At 37.5% G+C, this 15,864-nt stretch overlaps 1 protein-coding gene and 1 pseudogene across 1 annotated transcript in view; one reads left to right on the forward strand and one right to left on the reverse strand.

Moving 5' to 3' along the window:
• Positions 1–329: 329 nt before the first annotated feature.
• On the forward strand, positions 330–9,777 carry LOC139470202 (uncharacterized; annotated as a pseudogene).
• Positions 9,778–11,247: 1,470 nt separating this feature from the next.
• LOC139470211 (uncharacterized integrin beta-like protein C05D9.3) overlaps positions 11,248–15,864 on the reverse strand; it is a 41,113-nt gene continuing 36,496 nt past the window's right edge. The window contains exons 20-22 of the mRNA XM_071252532.1: positions 14,587–14,740; positions 12,474–12,572; positions 11,248–11,929 (exon numbers count right to left, since the gene is read on the reverse strand). Coding sequence (XP_071108633.1) covers positions 11,922–11,929; positions 12,474–12,572; positions 14,587–14,740 — 261 coding nt within the window. The 3' untranslated portion in view covers positions 11,248–11,921. The remainder of the gene's footprint in view (positions 11,930–12,473; positions 12,573–14,586; positions 14,741–15,864) is intronic.

The raw sequence follows: 15,864 nt of genomic DNA on the forward strand, positions 1-15,864 counted from the left end.
AGAGAGCTGGTTCTATGAACAGGATGATAAATGTCTTGCAATGTATGCAAGTGATGCGTAGATATACAAAATAGGTCTTCCATTTCATTAAACACGCACACGTGTAAACACATTTCTAAAAGTATTTACTTAAAATGTCTCTTGGCTGCCAGGACTCTCCGGGTCTTGTTTCAGATGTCATTTGCCTGTCAGCCTTTTGCCCATGCAAGTTTTTCATCAAAACAAAACGTTTAAGACCTGAATGCGACTTTGAACAGTATTGAAGTTATATCTCCACTTAATGTGAGAAGAAAATGTTTACCACATTTGTGAAACCAACGACCACTGGCATGGTGCCGAGACAACAAGCATCTAAACTTCGAACCCACGATCCTAGTTTCCTGGGATGCCCACAGGACGCACGTCTACACACCAATTGGTGGCGCCTTAGACGCCTGGGTCACCATTAGCATCACTTTACCGAGCTGGCACAGAGTGATACTTAAATACTTGTAAAAGCTGTAGAGACCCAACTGTCACACATGAAAATGCAACCAACATGACCATGGCAACAATTAGATGCCTACCTGCATATACACCTGGAAAGTAATTAGCGAGTGACTGAATGAATATGTTTTTACGCCGCTTTTAACAATATTCAGGCAATATTACGGCGGGGAACACTAGAAATGGGCTTCACACATTGTACCCATATGGAGAATCGATACGAACGAGCGAACGCCTTAAACACTAGGCTACCTGACCGCCCCTAGGAATTACTTAAGCACCACCAAAATCAAATGATACAAACAAAAATGTTTTGAAAATGGGTAAGTTGTAGCCACACATTGGATATTATGGCACTTTTCCCACACCATACCATTGCCAATACCACTGTCAAAGCGTTTGATGTTGCACGTGCAGCACAATACCAATGTCATGTCTAAAATCGCATACTGGTTGTGAACAATGCACATTTCGCAACACAGGCTTCAGGCTCATTACAAAGCTTCTGAAGAAGCGTTAAGATGGCAGATTATTGGAACGTAAAACCTGCAGGAATGTCTTTCTGGAAACGTCATCACGTCCACGTTTCAAGATTACTGCAGAAATACAGAACAAGAGACAGGCCAGCATCGCACGCCACCCAGGAGAAAAGATGAAGCATTATTTAGGCTCGTTAGACGACGTCCATTTGACAACAGTTTTAAAGCACAGTGGCTATTTGGCAGAGCGATTTCAACCAGAATCATCAAACATCGTCTGAAAACGACTGGATACAGAGACAGAATACCAATCAAACGTCCCTTGATATTTCAGGCCCATAAAGCGGCTCGTTTGGTCTATTCAACGTGGAATATAGTATCATGTTACACATGGGAGACGGCCGTACATGTGTCGGGGGGCACGCAAATACAGCCATGGCTGCACACAACATTCTTGAGACCCCTCCATTAGGTGGGGGATCGGTAATGGCATGGGGACGTGTTTCATTCAACTGTAAACTTGACTTGATCACTGCGCAGGGTAATCTGAGCGGACCTTGATATCACCATGACATCCTGGGGGCAAGTATCCCCCTTTTGACAATCATTGGTCATTAGACCTGTCTTCATGGACGGTAATGCCAGACTTCACAGATCACGAGCTATTCTGAGATGTTTACTTCAGACAGCCATCGAGACAAGATGTCAATTCAATGGACATCTGTGACAGATAACCGTTAGTTCATCATTTACCTGTGTTTGCTGCTGCTTGTAGCGGAATGGACTAGAACACCTCAAAGCCAAGTGCAACGTCTGACACATGGAATGAGGAGGCGTCTGGTGGCACTCGTTCATGATCATGGTGGGTACACCAAGTATTGACGAGAACTGTGTTACTTGCATCTACCGACATTGATTTAGGATTCCGTTGATACGGACTAATTTGAACCAGTTCAGAATTTCGTGTGCGACAATAGTAATTCCCATTTGATTTTGGTATATAATGTCTTTCTTCAAAATACCAACAATTCAGAGTAAAAGCCATTCAAACCCTTGTTTTCTTCATGACCATGGTAACAGTAAACATCATTGGATACTGTTATCTCGAACGCAATTTGCAGCAGACCGCAAGTAAACTGACTCCTTCATGACAATAAAGGTGATGCTAAGTAATTAAGTTAGATAAGTAAGCAAGACACCATTGCAGTAATGAGATTTTAATATTGATTTGGCAAGAACCACATCCCTATCTTTGATCGACCGGTTTGCTCCATCGTCATTGTAAGAGTAAATGACTGAGACTGGTCTGTGTGTACATGTTTCATGTTGAACATCAGTATTATTTCCAGAATGTTTTATCATATCAAGAAATCAATTATGGGTAAAGAATAATTAGATGAGGATTTCCCGGATACTTTAAGTGGGTATATGGGAGTGTCTCGCTTCCAAGAAAATGTCCTTGAAAAAACTAAATATAACAGTACAGCTCAATGTTGGTTTTAATCTCAATTAAATGTAATACATGGTTATACAATGTATGTATATTACAATATTTACATAGAAACCGAGGAGCAAAAGAAACTTATATCTCTCGGTTGATTTTACCATATGTTTGATTTTTTAAAATTGATATTCTATCCAAAAAATGAACTGTAGTGGTCCTTAGTCAGCACTCAAAGAAAACGTCTACTTGGTTTTATTTGTTAAATATAATCTGTTTATAAACCTTTTTTTTTTAAATTAGCACGGCTCCCATTCATTGACACGGCTCCCATCAGCCGAAAGCTATGATTTTATCAATTATCAACCTTTGCGTTTCAGTCGTGATTTCTTTGAAGTGATTAGCAACATAGAATCACATACAACTTCTAAAATGCAATCAGAATGCAGTGATTAATATTATATATTATTATATATAACACGAGTGAATCAACGTCACTAGCTTTCATAGCACACTATCATCAGGGGGGAATTAATGTAACAATGTCATATAGCGGATTATGTACCGAGGGAATTAATGTAACTGTCATATAGCGGATTATGTACCGAGGGAATTAATGTTACAATGTCATATAGCGGATTATGTACCGATGGAACTAATGTACAATGTCATATAGCGGATTATGTATCGAGATAAATAATGAGCAACCGTTTCTTAAGTTTAATGGATTATATACCGTGTGAATTAATTAAACATTTGTGCAGCGGATACTATCCCATGTGAAATAATGTTACTATAATCTATGAATTATCGGAACTATACTGTGAATCGGATTGTATCCCGAGTGTATCAATGTAACTCTACTGCTTATCGGATTGTATCCCAAGTGAATGAATGTAACTATACTGTGTATCGAATTGTATCCCAAATGAATGCATGTAACTGTATTGTGTATCGAATTGTATCCCAAGTGAATGAATGTAACTATACTGTGTATCGAATTGTATCCCAAGTGAATGAATGTAACTATACTGTGTATTGGATTGTATCCCAGTGAATGAATGTAACTGTACTGCTTATCGAATTGTATCCCAAGTGAATGAATGTAACTAAACTGTGTATCGGATTGTATCCCAAGTGAATGAATGTAACTGTACTGCTTATCGAATTGTATCCCAAGTGAATGAATGTAACTAAACTGTGTATCGGATTGTATCCCAAGTGAATAAATGTAACTATACTGTGTATCAAATTGTATCCCAAGTGAATGAACGTAACTATACTGTGTATCGAATTGTATCCCAAGTGAATGAATGTAACTATACTGTGTATTGGATTGTATCCCAAGTGAATGAATGTAACTGTACTGCTTATCGAATTGTATCCCAAGTGAATGAACGTAACTATACTGTGTATCGAATTGTATCCCAAGTGAATGAATGTAACTATACTGTGTATCGGAGTGTATCCCCAGTGAATGAATGTAACTATACTGTGTGTTGGATTGTATCCCAAGTGAAAGAATGTAACTGTACTGCTTATCGAATTGTATCCCAAGTGAATAAATGTAACTATACTGTGTATCGAATTGTATCCCAAGTGAATGAATGTAACTAAACTGTGTATCGGAGTGTATCCCCAGTGAATGAATGTAACTATACTGTGTATTGGATTGTATCCCAAGTGAATGAATGTAACTGTACTGCTTATCGAATTGTATCCCAAGTGAATGAATGTAACTAAACTGTGTATCGGATTGTATCCCAAGTGAATGAATGTAACTATACTGTGTATTGGATTGTATCCCAAGTGAATGAATGTAACTATACTGTTTATTGGATTGTATCCCATGTGAATGAATGTAACTATACTGTGTATTGGATTGTATCCCAAGTGAATGAATGTAACTGTATTGTGTATCGGATTGTATCCCAAGTGAATGAATGTAACTATACTGTGTATCAGAGTGTATCCCCAGTGAATGAATGTAACTAAACTGTGTATCGGATTGTATCCCAAGTGAATAAATGTAACTATACTGTGTATCGAATTGTATCCCAAGTGAATGAACGTAACTATACTGTGTATCGAATTGTATCCCCGGTGAATGAATGTAACTATACTGTGTATTGGATTGTATCCCAAGTGAATGAATGTAACTATACTGTGTATCGGATTGTATCCCAAGTGAATGACTGTAACTGTACTGTGTATTGGATCAGATCCCGACTGTCACACACCTCTACAATCCCAGTTGTTACAGTTTGGGAGGAGGACAGGAAAGGATTAATTAAGACAACACCTACAAGATCACAAGTATGTTGAACAAATAAAACAGGTAATATCTGATGTAAAGAAAGAATATGCTATACCAGTCTATAATCAGGATGCCATTGACCAAGTCCCTAATGATAACCTGCAATTCCAGATTGATGATCACCTTTTTATGGAAACTCTCCTCATGAAAATTAGGGTCAAATCAATAGCCTATTCCGTTTCTTAAGTTTAATGGATTATATACCGTGTGAATTAATTAAACATTTGTGCAGCGGATACTATCCCATGTGAAATAATGTTACTATAATCTATGAATTATCGGAACTATACTGTGAATCGGATTGTATCCCGAGTGTATCAATGTAACTCTACTGCTTATCGGATTGTATCCCAAGTGAATGAATGTAACTATACTGTGTATCGAATTGTATCCCAAATGAATGCATGTAACTGTATTGTGTATCGAATTGTATCCCAAGTGAATGAATGTAACTATACTGTGTATCGAATTGTATCCCAAGTGAATGAATGTAACTATACTGTGTATCAAATTGTATCCCAAGTGAATGAACGTAACTATACTGTGTATCGAATTGTATCCCAAGTGAATGAATGTAACTATACTGTGTATCGGAGTGTATCCCCAGTGAATGAATGTAACTATACTGTGTGTTGGATTGTATCCCAAGTGAAAGAATGTAACTGTACTGCTTATCGAATTGTATCCCAAGTGAATAAATGTAACTATACTGTGTATCGAATTGTATCCCAAGTGAATGAACGTAACTATACTGTGTATCGAATTGTATCCCAAGTGAATGAATGTAACTATACTGTGTATCGAATTGTATCCCAAGTGAATGAATGTAACTATACTGTGTATTGGATTGTATCCCAAGTGAATGAATTTAACGATACTGTGTATCGGATTGTATCCCAAGTGAATGAATGTAACTATACTGTGTATCGAATTGTATCCCAAGTGAATGAATGTAACTATACTGTGTATTGGATTGTATCCCAAGTGAATGAATGTAACTATACTGTTTATTGGATTGTATCCCATGTGAATGAATGTAACTATACTGTGTATTGGATTGTATCCCAAGTGAATGAATGTAACTGTATTGTGTATCGGATTGTATCCCAAGTGAATGAATGTAACTATACTGTGTATCGGAGTGTATCCCCAGTGAATGAATGTAACTAAACTGTGTATCGGATTGTATCCCAAGTGAATAAATGTAACTATACTGTGTATCGAATTGTATCCCAAGTGAATGAACGTAACTATACTGTGTATCGAATTGTATCCCCGGTGAATGAATGTAACTATACTGTGTATTGGATTGTATCCCGAGTGAATGAATGTAACTGTACTGTGTATCGATTGTATCCCAAGTGTATTAATGTAACTAAACTGTGTATTGGATTGTATCCCAAGTGAATAAATGTAACTATACTGTGTATCGAATTGTATCCCAAGTGAATGAATGTAACTATACTGTGTATCGAATTGTATCCCAAGTGAATGAATGTAACTATACTGTGTATCGAATTGTATCCCAAGTGAATGAATGTAACTATACTGTGTATCGGATTGTATCCCAAGTGAATGACTGTAACTGTACTGTGTATTGGATCAGATCCCGACTGTCACACACCTCTACAATCCCAGTTATTACAGTTTGGGAGGAGGACAGGAAAGGATTAATTAAGACAACACCTACAAGATCACAAGTATGTTGAACAAATAAAACAGGTAATATCTGATGTAAAGAAAGAATATGCTATACCAGTCTATAATCAGGATGCCATTGACCAAGTCCCTAATGATAACCTGCAATTCCAGATTGATGATCACCTTTTTATGGAAACTCTCCTCATGAAAATTAGGGTCAAATCAATAGCCTATTCTTCATTTATAAAAAAACAAATGACCAAAAAAGAAAAGACTTAACAGCAGAAATTGATGTACTGGAAAACAACTATGATGAAAATACTGCTAATGATCTAGAAACTAAAAAGATTGAATTGCAACAATTGCGAAAAAAAAGATTAGATGGTATATTAGTGAGATCAAAGGCAAGATGGATAGATGAAGGTGAAACTATAAGTAAATATTTCTGTAATCTGGAAAGTAGAAACTATATCAGCAAAAATATGAAAGAAATAGAAACAAAAGATGGAACTGTACTAAATGACACCAAGGATATTATACATGAAGCAACCAATTTCTATCAAAACCTGTAGATTTCTAGAGATCATACGATTAATGATATAGACCTAGATGATTTACTTTTAGAATATGATGTTCCTAAACTTAAAACATCTGAATCTGATCTTATCGAAGGATGTATTACTAAAAATGAGTTGCTGGCAGCTCTTAAAAGATCCAAGAATAACAAAAGTCCAGGGTCAGATGGTTTTTCATATGAATTTTTCAAAATGTTTTGGCTTGATCTGGGCGACTTCATACTTAGAACAATTAATTATAGCTATGAAACTGGAAACTTGTCAATCACCCAGAAGCAAGGCATCATCACCTGTATCCCAAAAAAAGATAAACCGAGACAACTCATAAAAAATTGAGGCGAGAATACCCTGTTAAACTCCATATATAAACTTTTATCTTCTGTGATTGCAGATAGATTTTAAAAAGTATTGCCTCAGATAATCAGTGACGACCAAACTAGTTTCATGTCTGGAAGATATATCGGAGACAACATCCGCCTGATATATGATCTACTCTTATACACAGATGCCAAGTATCTAAACAAATGCCAAGTATGCTACTTCTAGTTAATTTTGAGAAAGCATTTGGCTCTGTCTCCTGGTCTTTTATCTTTGAAACCCTGAATATTTTTGGATTTGGCGAAAGTATTTCTAAATGGATATCTATACTCTATAAAGATATCAGGTCTAGCCTAATTATAAATGGAAATATGTCACCTTGGATACCAGTCGGCCGTGGCTGTAGGCAGGGGGGATCCATTATCTCCTTATATTTTTCTGCTTTGTGCAGAAATTCTCGCAATTCTTGTAAAAAAAATAAAGATATTCAGGGCTTAACTATAAACGGTAAAGATTATTTAATTGCGCAATACGCAGATGATATAGAATTTCTTTTCTCCTTCGAGGCTACCATAGACACTCTTGACATCTTTGCAAATATCTCTGGATTAAGAATAAATTTTGATAAAACTCAAATAATAAGAAGAATAGTAATATCAAATTTAGACAAGACTTAAACCTTGAATGGAACCCTGAAACCTTTAGAATTCTAGGCATATTTTTTTCTACTAATCGAGATAAAATGATTAAACTTAACCTTTGCATACCCTTTATCTAAACTCAAATAGCCAAATCAAAAAAGTGCTCAGCAAACCACTAACCAAACCAAAAATTCTCCATCCATCAAAAAAAAACGACAGAGTAATCACTAAACTCCAAACAGGACACACCAACCTAAATAACCACCTAACTTTTTTTAAAAAAAACACACTACAGGTAACTGCCCACATTGCAAACAACCAGAAACCCCAGAACACGCACTCATCCACTGCACACACTACCTCACACATCGAACCGCATTACAAACCACCCTCAATCTAAACAAGGCTCTCACTCTAGAAGCAATACTAAACCCACAAAATAAACTAGAAAACTTCAAGGCCTTAGGCGTATTCTTAATAAAAACGGAACTAATAAAACGCATCTAAAAACATAATAACCTACCAAATCAAAATCACATAAATAAACAAACATCCACCATACCCAGCTCCCTTAGTTCTCCTCCCCAACCCCATCGGCATCTATTCCAAATCTCAAAATTCCAAAATTATATATAAGCAACCCCTAAAGCCCCCTCTTAGGGTTGCACAGGCCACCTTCGCCCCTTTCGGAAACACATTAAATGGCCTGGCCGGGTCCGTGTGCGAAATACGCATCAGTCGGAAAGCGCACGTTAAATCTCCAAAGTAAGTAAGTAAGTAAGTAAGTAAGGTAGTTTAGACTTCTCTAAAGCTTTCGACATGGTATGGCACGACGGACTAATACAAAAACTTCAAAAAATAGGACTCAAAGGTCAGATAATAAACTACATCCAGGACTTCCTAAACAATCGTAAAATAACCGTGGGTATTGACCAAACACTATCGGACCAATGTCCCCTAGAAAATGGCACTCCCCAGTGCAGTATCCTCAGCCCCTCATCATTCTCGATATGGCAAACGCGCAGTTACAGTACACGTTTCTTCCAACTGCACGCGGCAGTAGATACCTTTGTACTGGTGGCTACACCTACCGAGTTGGAAAAAGGAAGAGGAATGACTGGATCTCTTGGAAGTGCACCAAGAAAGTTAATGACATCATGACGAAAGAGTCAAGTCCTCATAACCATGAACCAGTGAATCAGGACTTTAAGGTATGCATTACGGCCTCATAAGAATATCAATATTGATACTGTAGGTAAACAAGACTAGATTACTGTATGAGATAAACGTATTTAAGCAAATGTAATTACCTATAAGACGTATTAAAATACTGCATTTCTTATGGCAATATATATTATTATTATTACAATCCAATTATGATAATAATATATATCTACAATATTCTTTCTGTAATTACAGGTTGATGATGTATGGCTCCAGACAATTGCTGATATGCCGAACGACCAACGCTGTGTCCAGCTCGGCGACTACGTCACCGCAACCTGGTTTGAGACTGAGCAGGAGCCTTGGAACCATTTCAACAACGACGGCCCTCGCACCAATAACCACCTGGAGGGATGGAATGGACGCTTAAAGAAAGTCATCGACAAAGCCCATCCCAACATCTTTGAGCTGATAAGATTTCTAGGAGCTGGACAGCAGAAGACAGAGTGTAATCTGCTACAGTACCAGGCCGGCCGGCGTCTCCCACCAAAAAAAGAAGAAGTTCTGTGATATACAACGCAGAATCGATCAACTGAAGACCAGAATGAAGTCAGCGTAATTTTCTTTGCTGACTCAGTGTCTCATCTTCTCAAACTGTCCTAATTGCCCATGACTTTTACGTCATCTTGTACATATACATTCTAATTATTTGTAAATAAATCAATATTCCACCCTTATTGTCTTTCTTTCGTTCGTTTCAAATCCATTTCCACTTTTTTACTTGCTCGAGTTGTTAAAATAACACTCGCTACCCATTGTTCAACTAGATTGGCGGATTAAAATATTCGCAGGACGACGACCTCACTTTTTGCTAGTTTGTTTTCATACGACACAGGGGGTCGTCGTCCTGAGAATGGATATCCTGACTGAATAAATGTGGATGTGCTGTGAGTCGGATTCTATCCAAAGGAAAATAATCAAAATATTTTAGTTGCAACATCATCATACCTCATTAATTTATCAGGGTTGTATAAAGGTGAGGTCTTTTCAGCGAGTATTACTCGGTACATGCTAAGGTTATGCCATGATAATGAGAATCAGGCTGCTAGTCAACTTCTTCTCAAGCATCACTGCTGTGGTGTGACTATTCCCGTAGACGCTCGGTATAAGGAAGGGGCGGTTATGATGCCAATGTTGTTGACTGGTTGACCCTCTCGCCGCCTCCATGGCCATCAGTGCCATTCAGCTGTTCCCTGTCGCGTGTGATGTTTTCATCATCGGTGACAGCTACGATGATATCTCCCGTCAGACAGATCCCTGTACTGTTGTTGTGGGTGGTGTAGACGGTACCAATATCAGGAATCAATAATATTAAATAAAAGCAATATTTCATAAATGTGATCCATTTCGCAAAGGCGGACGTTTTGTTTTAGATAATTTTGGAGTTTGAAACACATTTGTTTGTCAAGGAAAGTATTCGTACGCAGAAAAAAAGTTTCAGCAATGGCGGTATAGAATTCCATTCAAAACGATCGACCAATCAGATTGCTGGACACATTCCCGTTCATTTTACAATATTCCTGACGTGATTTGATGTGCATACAATAAATTTAAGTCTTAAGAAATCCGTTTGCGTCCTGTGGGGCATCATTCAAAACAATGACTACTGAAATTGAGTATAAACATTACCAACTAATTCCTCTTCAACTCGAGGGGCGGTCGGGTAGGCTAGTGGTTAAAGCGTTCGCTCGTCACGCCGAAGACCCGGGTTCGATTCCCGACATGGGTACAATGTGTGAAGCCCATTTCTGGTGTCCCCCGCCGTGATATTGCTGGAATATTGCTAAAAGCGGCGTAAAACCATACTCACTCACTCACTCACTCTTCAACTCTAAATGGACTGTTGGCTTTCTTGAAGGATAAAAACCTACTCGTGGTTCAGTGCCATACAATGTGCATATTGATGCCAACGTCATGTATTGTCATTTGATAAAGCCGTGTTTTAGTGCAGTACCTGTGTATTCTCCACTTGACAGTGACACACGGAGAGGTGATAGCAGGTGCAGAACAGTTCAAGCAGTATACACGCTTTGATTCTGAACCAAAGAACAAAACATATGTTATCAGAAGAACACATTCAGAAACATCGCACGATATACGATATATTATTTTTTATTTACACGTGAGAGATTATATATATGCTGTCTGAACAGCTGATAGAACATAGGACGTGCTTATTTACTAAATCAACATATAAACTAAACTTAATAAACACTTTGACACCGACTCATTAGTGACCACTCCACAAAAGTTGGGTTTTTTTCTGGATATTTTTAAATAATGGTGAATGTCGTATCTCAATTATGTACTCATGCACATATTTCATATGATTTTGTATTTCATGATACAACTTGGATGTTTTTTCGTTTACAGGCAGACATAAATTTATTAGATTAAAAGAGGATGTCTACATATAGTGTCGTTGTTTCCTGGCAGGCACAAATTGATGACATTTGAAGGAAATGTCTACATATAGTGAATCAATGCTAAAAGACAAATTGCGATTCTCTAAATGATCGGCTGATCAAACTATAAAACAAAATAATGCGAAACAAGAAATATTAATAATATAACCAAACATCTTCTACTTATAGAGGGATATTAGAAGAAAAGGCCGGGTAATGTGAAAGGATACTGCGCACTTTCGTAGAACACTGTAAGAAACTTCGCATTACACACAGTATATTTTCGTAGAGTTCGTTTTGTTGTTGCCGCGCATGTGCCCCATTCTCACAGCATACAGCTGGTCGTAGCTCTTTCTGCAGCTGTGTGCAGCTGCACTGTGTAAAGCGGCAATCACTAACACACTGCAAAAGATAGAGTTATATTCGAACTATCGCCGAACAATTCTCAACACATGGTACGAAGCAAGTGCACAAAACATTTCATTGATCATACACACAACTTCAAAAGGACTGTTTTACATAGGATTATTTTATGATTCAGTACATTCGTATATTATTGTATATTACCATATAAATAACTTTCCAAATTTCATCCATCAGACGTGGTGTATCGATTATTCTGTGAAATGTGTATATGATGTACACAACGACAATAGCAAAAGGGCAAATGCTATTTATCACAAATAGTGTACACATACATGTAGGAAAAGAGTACATATAACAGTATTATGTTGTTTATCGGGATTAAGAGTAATCGTGTATTGCAGTATAGTATACAATTGTATTGTCAATTAAAGGTCATAATGTTATAGCTTGCGAATTTTATTATTCTGTTCCTAAGCTACTCTAGTTTAAAATTATAATGATAAGTGAAAATGTGATTTTTCACCCACGAGGTTCCTTTTCCCCGGTGGGTCACATATTTCAAATAATTTTGTCTACTTACTTTTGATCCTTTCAACACGAACACTCCTGCGCCCGTTGTCGTGGTAGGCGAACTTCATCAAACAATTGTCCTCGTCGCGGAACATACATAATCGATAGTCTGTAATGTAACACACTCAAGATAGAACTTTCATCATTTTGTATTATAAACACCTAACCAGAAGTTTCCATATATGTACAATAGTGCTTCTAGCGTAAACAACAACGACGGAACCCTTTCAGAGCCCCTTGCAAATTCCGACCATATCAGAAACATGTGCTTATGAATCACTACAAATAGTGACGATGCCAGGTGTTCGCAAAAAGGGGACCGTATCCTGCCACAGCGGTGGCACTCGTCACAAATCCATGCAAAGGCGAGACAATTATTCACCTGAAAGGGAACATATGGTTCAAGTACAAATATGGAAGTGCTTCTGACATCATTTTGTCACTGAAGCATCAAATTTGTAAATGTCCTCCCGAGTTCTACTTTAAAACATTTTGAAACTTTACTAGTAATCTTTTGAAGGTTGATCAAAACGTTTAGAATTCATACACATTCCTAGTTTTATCTATTCTTATATCAATATCAGAAAATATTTAATTTCACACATCTCATGTATCAATGTATCACGATGTGTGTTCGAGAAGCACTGGCGACACATGACATTTGAAATCATACACCCTGGTGTCATTCACTTTAATGTCCAGGGGAAAAAAAGGCCGTCAATTGCATTTGCACGTTAATTAAAATATCGGTTCAAGAGAGTGTAGGCAACATAATCTATCGTTTGACCAATACGGGTGATGCCACAGATGCATCTCGTGCTGATAATTAGTAACATATCTAATAGTCTATAGAACACAGACGAATTTATATGAGGATCGCAACTAGGATTTCGTAAAAGTTATTCTACGGTAGACATTTATGTCATACAAGCTTAAGCACTCCGCAATTCATACAGTTTGGCCCTCATTCCAAGTATTTTCACACACATTCAGTGAACACACGCACAAAGCGAAAGTCATTTTTTAAGGAACAATTGTGAAGACGAATAACATCATTTTGTTTTGGTCTGTCTGCATTTAAAAGAAAGTAAACACATTCGCCCAATATTACCATTGGTACCCCTCCAGCCAAAAACAGAACGTATTTCATCAACGACTATTCCAATTATAGAGTTTGCGTTATGTTTGAAAACGTAATGCACCTCATTATGGAAATACATAATACAATAACTGTTATGATTGTTTAAACATAAGTAGAGTTTAAACATAAATAATTTTAAATCAACTAAATCAAGTAAAATCGTTTGTCTACACATTCTACTCTCGGCTGCGAGGACCCCAAATCCAAAATATAGAAAATAATCCACTCAGTCCTTATGATGAGCCTTATTATAAACATAAAAAGGTGAACTCAATCTTTGAGTTGGAAATATATAGTCACGAAATATTATTTAGGGTAAGATGACATCCGTATCTTGAAATACATGGTTGCTGATCAACAAATGAAGTCAATGAACTAGTTTTCCTTATTGCGAAGTTTTTGGGCCATGAGATACTGGATTCACACAATCTTGGTCATCACTGAACTAAGTCTATGCGTCATTATCCATATATATTACGCGCAGCAGCTGATCACAACTCACTCTTATTGACCCCTACTACTATCGTGATTATCCCCTCACAATCACACCAAGAGGAAACTGGTCACAATTTGCGTTTGAAAGCAATGTATGACAGCTGTGACCATGAGGTACCGATAGGACAGGACATGCTTAGTACTACGTTTTCGCGAACACCTGGTGTCAGTGGTCAATTCATATCATTCCCACGGCTATTTTACTTTTGCATTGTCGTTTTATCTGTACAATCAAACCTGTACCTGCCCTATACCTTTGCGGTATCATTCAAAATGGCCATGGTGGACGTACATGCATGACATCCTGAAATAATCATGCACCAGCTCAAACACAATGACCTACGTATACAAAACATATCAGAGTACATACTAATGTTACAATTTTCCGATACAATCCTTTGCCGCTATTCGGCTCAAGTTTTCACCAGAACCAAACATGGCCATTAAACAGCAATGAGAGTTCTCCAACACTGTTGCAAACGCTTACATGGACCATCACGTTCCTGCACCGCAACATCGTCGACGATTTCAATGTCAAGGAGGCCGCATCTTTTACGGCACTGTTCACGGGTCAGACTTCCGCTTGCAAAGACAAAGCACTGGACACAGGGCTTCAACCTCTGACACGTCCCCGGACACGACTGTTGAGAAGATAGAGACATATAGAGATGCTTAACGGAGACATTTCTCAGCAACATCCCAGTCCTTCAGGCGACATAATGTACGGCGGGTGGGGGAAAACCCGGTTCTTAAGGTTTGCGATTCAAGCTTTATCCATTATGCTACCCCAAATTCTCAGAGAAATGAATTTTTACCACGATGTCCTGAACAGTGAGATGAGACAGGACAAATAATCCTAATTGTTTATCATGAGTCACATACCGCACTTGACACACGTGAAAACAGTTTATGAATGTTGGCATGTCAACACAAAGTAATATGGTTTATGGAGAATGCGGGAGATCTTACACTCTTTGTATGAAGTATTGGTGTAAATAATAACAATGCCTGAACACCGTTTACCCAAGAAAGCCTACAACATGCTTGTACACCTCGATAATCTTGGAAAGAACACATGGGCTTCCTGTATACGTACATTGCCTTTTACACATGGCTTTGGTTTCATTTGGCTGTCCCACACAATTGGTAATGCAAATGTTTTCATTCAGTACTTTCGCATGCGTGCCATTGATATCTTTTGATCAGAAGTTACGAATTGCATACCATCCATCAATGTATCAATTTCCAAATGTATCTAAGCTGAATTAATTAATGTCTTCTATAAATATTAACGTACTGAAGCCTTTGACTGTGTATATATTCCATGCAATGGATTTTGGAAATGATAAGATGAGTGACTTAAACAAGTAGAAATCAATACGTCCACCCACTATCCACAAAGGTTTGTACTATAGGCATATGGCCTCTCAGTATTTCTGTAATATAGATTGATTGACAATTTACATCAGAAATGACATTCAGATATTTACGAAAAATCAAGATATGATACTTATCGTCAGTTCAAGTCATTGCTTGAACCAGAATCATAGAATTATCTTGTTATCCAGGTATCCAACTACATCCGGAATTAACGCAACTTTTTTACTTTTGTTTGCTGATGATGTAATTCTTTTGTCGGACACTATTTCTGGTCTACAAAATCGAATTAAAGTATTAGATGTGTATTGAAGGGAAAATAATTTAGTAGTAAATTTGGACAAATCTAAAGTGGTTGTCTTTAAAATGGATGCACGGCTTCTAAGCA

The sequence above is a fragment of the Haliotis cracherodii genome, unplaced genomic scaffold, assembly GCF_022045235.1.
Source record: "Haliotis cracherodii isolate W230 unplaced genomic scaffold, xgHalCrac1.p SCAF_1, whole genome shotgun sequence".
Taxonomy (NCBI): Eukaryota; Metazoa; Mollusca; class Gastropoda; order Lepetellida; family Haliotidae; genus Haliotis; species Haliotis cracherodii.